Source organism: Pseudocercospora fijiensis, assembly GCF_000340215.1.
Source record: "Pseudocercospora fijiensis CIRAD86 unplaced genomic scaffold MYCFIscaffold_20, whole genome shotgun sequence".
NCBI classification, from domain to species: Eukaryota; Fungi; Ascomycota; class Dothideomycetes; order Mycosphaerellales; family Mycosphaerellaceae; genus Pseudocercospora; species Pseudocercospora fijiensis.
In genome coordinates, this window is record NW_006921551.1 from 123,913 (window position 1) to 131,014 (window position 7,102).

The 7,102-nt window shown below is 37.8% G+C and overlaps 1 protein-coding gene across 1 annotated transcript; it reads left to right on the top strand.

Moving 5' to 3' along the window:
- Window positions 1-1,572: 1,572 nt before the first annotated feature.
- Window positions 1,573-1,776, top strand: MYCFIDRAFT_147649 (uncharacterized protein; the record flags this gene model as incomplete). The annotated part of the gene is made up of 1 exon (XM_007934400.1): window positions 1,573-1,776. A coding segment is annotated over one exon (204 nt), but the record flags the coding sequence as incomplete, so codon positions are not given.
- Between the last annotated feature and the right edge of the window lie 5,326 nt (window positions 1,777-7,102).

The window sequence follows — 7,102 nt, forward strand, 5'->3', positions numbered from 1 at the left end:
ACTAGAACCGAACTACTTACTATAGTACTTCCGGGTCGTAATCCTACTAAGATGCTCGAAGATCTCGATAATTTAGGTAATCGGCAAGTCGATCGTAAGTATAACTAGACACCTCACTTTAGTAAATATAGCCTTAGTACTAGTAATGCGAAGGATTACTAGACCCGTATACGAGGAACTACTACTCGCGATAGTTAGCGAATCGGTATACCTATAGATCTCGGCTACTATATTAATAGACTCTCCGACGCTTAGAAGCTCTAGTATAATAGGATTATCGATTACTAGTACGCGTAGACTTAGGATATAGACACTCCGGCATTCCTACTTAATATTAATAGCAAGGCTAGTATTAGCAAGTCGCACGTTATCGAGACTATATTATCTAAGCTAGAAGCGCTTCTTAATTAGTTTAACAACTTAGATAAAGGCTTTCCTAATCTATAGATAGGCAATCCTATTATCCGTCTTATACTAATAGGAGCCGCTATAAACGGGACAAAGGGAAGTATATTATATACATTCTTTAAGCTACCGCTAAAGATAAAGGAGTACATCCCTTTAGATAGTTAGGCTTTAACTAATTTCTAATATCGGGTCGAATAGGTAAAGTATATTATTATTAATAAGAAGTCTAGAATAGACCTTACTATGCTCTACTAGATTAACTAGCGCCTTCGTTAGGTTTCTCTCGATGTTCCTTAAAGCTAAGGTAGCGTAGATACAACTCTACTATTCGGAGGCCGCTATATTACTATTGCTAGCGATTTTAATTAGCTATTGCCTATAAGAGGGAAGCTACTCTTCTCGAAGCTAACCGAACTTAAGATACCCGAGGATATTGCTAGCTATAACGCTTATCGACTATTCGATAAGACTATCTAGCTAAGCGTTATTTATCGATAGCAAGGCAATAATACTTAAGCTATCGCGTTTCGTAACGCTCTAGAGGGTCTTCGTAATATACCTATAGGCGTTAAGATCTATTACTAGGAGACTCTCTATAGCCGTATTAAGACTACTCTTCCTTAAGTAGAGTAGGACCTATTTAAGAATGCTCTTCGGTTATATCCTTATAAGAAGCAGGTTAATAAGTATAACTAAGAGGCAATGCGTAATAATAGTGCTCCGATTATACTTGCTAGGGCTAGTTATACTAGCGGTAGTAGTATAGTTAAAGCTAGCTATAAGAACGGCGGCAACCTCTATTCTCGGCTTCTAATATGTCTCGAGGCACGTATAATAGTAATAGAGAACCTTTAGACTAAAGGCGGCATTGTTAATAGTAGCTTAGGCACTATACGGGATATAGTTTAGGGGGATATAGCTAATACGGACGAGGACCCTCTCGACAAGTTGCCTACTATCCTTCTCGTTAAGTTAGACAAGTATACTAGTAAGACCTTTAACGAGGCCTTTAATATAGATAGCTCGTTAGGTATGCTACGTCGGGTTATACTAGTTATTCTAGTACGTCGTAAGTAGCTTTACAACTAATAATAGGATACTCGCTACTCTCGATTATAGTTTCCGGTTACTATCGCCTACGCTCTTACTATATATAAGTTATAGGGTATAATAGTCGACAAAGCGGTACTCGACATTTCTCGAAAGGACTTTATACTAGGTCTTACCTACGTCGGTACCTCTAGAGTACGAGGCCCTAGAGATATTATATTTAAAGCTACCTTTAACTTCTATAACCGCTTTAAGAGCGGCAAAGTCCCCGGTATAGTTGTTAGCCGGTACGCTAACTTAGTTCGACGTCGATTATAGCGCCTACTTCCTAAGGGCGTTGTGTTATTATCTACTCCTCTACGTCTAGACGCCGCTAGTACTAGCAAAGACAAAGGCAATCTTACTGTCTACGCTAAGTAGCAGCAAGAGAAGCTAAAGGTTTAACGAGCTTAGTAGGCTAGCTAAGAAGAAGCTCGTAAGAAGCAGTAAATACTATAATACCGCAATAATTTAGAGGCAATTAATCGGATAGAATAGCTATAGGCTTAACTATAGGCTAATCCCCGGTTGCTATATAACATTACTGCCCTTGCTTAACGCTATACCGGTGTCTATTCGGAGGCTTATAACTTCCGCTATCCGCTTACTAGAGAAAGCCTTAATACTAAACTTATATAAGGATAGATAGATTATTTTAAGACTCTGTATCCGTAATGCGCTCTACCGCTACTTTAGATAGAGCAACCGCATATACTACGATTAGCCTCTTATCGTTCGTAGTCCGCTACTCTACTAGTATATCCTACTAGTTTATATCCTATATATGCTCTAGTAGGTACTCCTATCGAGGTAACCGAGTTCTTTACGTATACTAATACTAATCGCAATAAAGCGGAATAGGCTCGCTAGACAATCGATCTTCTTTCTAGTTAGCCTAACCCTTTAGCTACTAGTTCCTTAATTCCTAACGCTACTAACATCCTCGATACTATCTAGCCTAGCGAGAGTCTCGGCTTTAGTAAATTCGCGCTACGATTTACAAATGCTCGTAAAGACTAGTAGGAAGATTAGGAGCGACTTAGGTAGGTTGTTCTAACTATTGCCGGAGTTACGATCGATAGCCGAGGCTAGAACCGTATCCTTATACGATAGGCACTATTCTAAGATAATAAGATAATAGATAAGTAGGAGGTATTGGATAAGTAGGGACTAATAAACGATGCTAAATCGGCTAATAGTAATAATTACGAGATAGTTAATAACTAAGTATATTAGTCTATTACTATATTAGTTGTAGTTATAGAGGCAAGGCCTAATTGTTATTCCGCTCGCCTACGGCTTCGCTCGGCTATCCTAACCTATACCGCGGGTCTACGGATACTTTATTCCTCTACTTTCCTTCTATATAGGCGGTATCTAGATTAGGTAGTAGGTATTATAGGCTATTATAATCCTTACTACTAGTTAGCTTGTCTGCCGTCGCGAGCAAATAGTAAAACTAAAGCTCTTATCCGTAATTGTAGGCCCGCTAACTGTATATAGGGGGAGCCTTCCCTTTAGCTTATAACCTAAACTTTTATAATCTATATCTAATAAGTAGCACTTCTTTAGCAGATTCCCCTGCTTATAATTAAGACTTCGTTATAGATAAGCAAGTAATAATCTATCCTAGTTAGGGTAGTTTAGTAGGTAGTATAGGTAGTAGCGGTAGTAGTAGTAGCGGCGACGATCCTAATAAGCGGAGGCTGCCTTCTACTCGCCTTAGCAGAATTTAGCTCGAGGAGAATAGTAAGTCCTTGCGGCTACGCTTGCTTGTTTAGCCTTACTAATAGTTCTTTAGTCCTAAAGGAGGTCGAGCTTACTATTAAGCGCCTTCGGAAGATCTTTATTACTCTAGGCAATAAGTTGCCTAAGGATCTCCTACTATAGCTACGTAATAGTAATATAGTTAAGTTCGTTCTAGCTAGTATCGATAGCGACCTATACCTAAGTATCTCTACTACGATATATAACCGAAATAAGAAGTTTGGTTTAGGCTCTAGGTTGGGTGTAGGCTACCTGCCCCCTGCGCTTATGTGTGTATTAGTTAAGCGTGCTATTTGTAGGGGCAACGACTGTTATTCTTGCTATAATTGGAACAAGTGTCTATATATCGATTATATAACCTTAACTTATAAGGACTATTCCTTCCTTAAGGCTGCCTATACTAACTATACTAGCCTAAATTATTATAGTAACTATAACAAGTCTAGTAAGTTAGCCTTAGTCCTCTACTAAGTTAGTACTAATTCTCTATAGCCTATGTGTTACGTCCTCGCTTAGGTACTAGCCGTTAGGGCAATGCTACTTAGTAGCTATTACTTCTACTACGAACTCCTAGTAGCAATATAAGTAGTAATACTTAGCAGCTATTGCTTCTACTATAGACTCCTAGTAGCAATATAAGTAGTAATGCTTGCCGTCTTTACGTTCTAGTCCTAGCTAGTATTAACTAGGATACTAGTTAGGGTACTTAGTAGATTACAAATATACTATTTTAGTAGGCAAATATATACGCTTAAACTACTTAGTAGGGCCGTAGTCGCAGTCTAGGCCCTTAGCTTTCCTCTAGCTCTAGACTATCTAATAGTAGTTCCTTCTGTAACTTCTCTAAGTATAAGGACTCTAATACTAGGATAGATTAGTCTTAAGAGGGCTTAGTAGAGAATCGAGGAATATATTTTATTTGTTTTTTAGAAGGGCTAAGTAGTCTAGATTAGTAAAAGTCTTATAGTATTAGAGAGCTCTAACTCCTAAGGGCTAGGTTATCTCTTGCTACTTTAGTTTCTCTTATTATATTAGGTACGCCTATCTCTACTAAGGATTAGTATATAAATTAGTACTATACGACGGTATTATTTTAATTATACTATCCGAAGAGGAAATCGTCTAAAGTATACCTTTACTAAAAGCTTCGTAGTATAAGCTTTAGGCGTAGGTAGAAACACTAATAGAAGTTAAGTGTCTTTTATATAACGTAAAGTATATCTAGCTTAGCGTAGAAGTCGATAAAGGGCGAGGAGAATATCGCTAGAGTAATAGTGCTTATAGGAGTAGTATATAAGACCGAGATCCCGATATTATAATAGCCGTTTTCGTAGATTTAGATATATACGACTATATTGCACTACTTTCTATAGGCTACTAGAAGAAAGTAACGATAAGAGGCTAGAGTATTAAGCTACTACTAAACAAAGTATCCGTATAATATTAGCTATTTATAGTCTATCGGCTACATTTAGACATCGCGATCCGTAGCCTTCGTAATACTATTACTAAATAGTCGTTAGGCTAGAAAGCATAGTATCGCAATTATACTACCCGAGTGCGATTTAAGGGCTAGATCCTAAAAGAGTCTAGAGGACGTATTAAGCTAGACTTATTATAAAACGAACGAGTATCGATATTATAAGATCTGTTATTACACTTCTAGAAAGAAGTAAGAAAGATAGGACGAAAGGTTGTCTAGAATAATCTAGTACTATTTAGCTTTAACTATAATCTACTCGTAGAAAGCAATGTCTCTCTTAGTATTAAGTATAAATACGAAAATCGCCTTTCGCTAAACGTCGTCCTTAGTATACTATAATAGTATAGTATATAGGTAGTATCGTCTATATTACGCGTAATAAACTTCGTACGCAAGTCTTTGTAAAGTCGCACAGTATAAGTAGAAAACGAATTTACTATCGGCTAAAGCGAAAATTTCTAGTAAAGTACTTCTTTCCTTATTATAAAATAGAAGCTATAATGCAATATTCTAAGCAAAAAGCGGTTGCTACTTAAGAGACTATACGAGATCTTATTAAGAATCTGACCCTAAAGCAGGTCGCTTATTATTATCGGAAGAAGCATATAGGAGCGGCCCTTAAGACTTCGAAATATAGGCACCCGTTTTAGTATACTATACAAATATCTAGAAGTGCTATAGAAAGATCCGTAGAGAGCAATTCGAGGAAGAGGAGAATCCGTAGTAAAGCAAGATCGCTAACTTAGTCTCTTCGTTATCCTATTATAATTTCCTAGCTTAGTAATACCCTTCTTTTAGTAAAGCTCTATATATCGCCGATAGACTACAACCTGCTTTCTCTAAAGGTCGAGATCTACTATTTCTAGCCGTAAATCGCGGCGTTAGTCTTTAAGAGTCGGTCTCGCGTTTTCTTAGTTACGCCTAGAAGCCCTTCCCTAACTATTCTAATATATATTAACTTAGTACTCGCCGTTGCTAGATTCGCTATCTATAGAGGATATTTGTCTTCGTTTCGGTATAGGCTTTCGTTATCTAATCTGCTCTAGTATAGCTCTTCCTTTAATAAATAAAGCCTCGCGTTAGGTATTAGTTACTAGTTGCGGTATAGCTAGGCTATACTTATAAGCATTTAGCTCTATTAATTTCCTAGCGGCCTGCTACTAAGAGATAAGCTAGATAAGTTTCTCGTTAGACTTGTTTCTTGCTTAAGGATATCGTAATCGTAGTTTTTCGAGATTATAGAAAGAGATATAGATAGGCTCGGGTAGCGTATAGGGTAGAGGTACGCTCCTAGTCTCCCGTAACGCAATTCGCCGAGTAGAGCCTTTACCTATAACGCTAAGCAAGCCCTCGTACTCTATTATCGTTATAGCTTCTTCGAAAAGTTATAGCTCCTAAAAGTTTACTCTAGGCCGTAGTATACTAAAGAGAAAGGTGACCTTTTCGTAACGCAAAGATCGCTATCTATTAGTATATAATACTTTAAAAAAGGCGTATATTAACCTTCTCGGCTCGTCTAGGCTATACGTAGATTAATCTAGTTCTAAGTACTATAGCGCTAGCCTAGCTAATACTAGACTACGGATAGTATCTGCGTTAAGTTAGCTTAAAACATTTAGATATAGCTAATACTAATTGCCTAAGATATCGTATAGATACCCTTATTTAGCGCCGTAAAGGCCTTTTTTAGAATGTCGCGAAATTCTAGAAAGTTATACTTGTCTATCTCTACGGCAATCTGTCTTAGAGCCGTATCTATATATATAATACCGATCGGCGTCTTTAGCGTCTCTAGTAGTCGAGCTAACTCGGACTATAGCTCTTCTAGGAGTATAGAGTCGGCACTCGCGATAAATACGCCTATCTAATAATTACTATAACCTTTCGTATGTTAGTACTGCTTTTAGTCTATAATAATTTAAGAGCATACGGTTAATCTTTGCCTATATATTACAAACCTATATATAAGCCTTCGAATAATTTGTCCTAACTTATGCCTAAAGTATTAACAATTGTTAAAGCTAGCTAGACACTCGAAACTTACGGTTATTAAAACTCCGCCTAATTTAACATACCTAAAGACCCTTACCCTCCTAGACAATGCCGCGCAGTTAGGTAACGCTAGGACTCGACTAGGAGGAAGTCTGCTAGCTGCTAGTCCTAAGCTCTAGTCTCTAGTCGAGCATCTACGCTAATTAGTATTGCTAGCGACTCGCTAGAGCATTAGTCTTACTATAGGAAGGCTACGCGCGGATTGGCAGGCCTGCCGAATTACTAATTTATTATCCTCGAACTACGTATTGCGGTCGACGATGCGATCTAAGCAGAGTTGTAGCTCCCGAAAGGTAGTCGTCC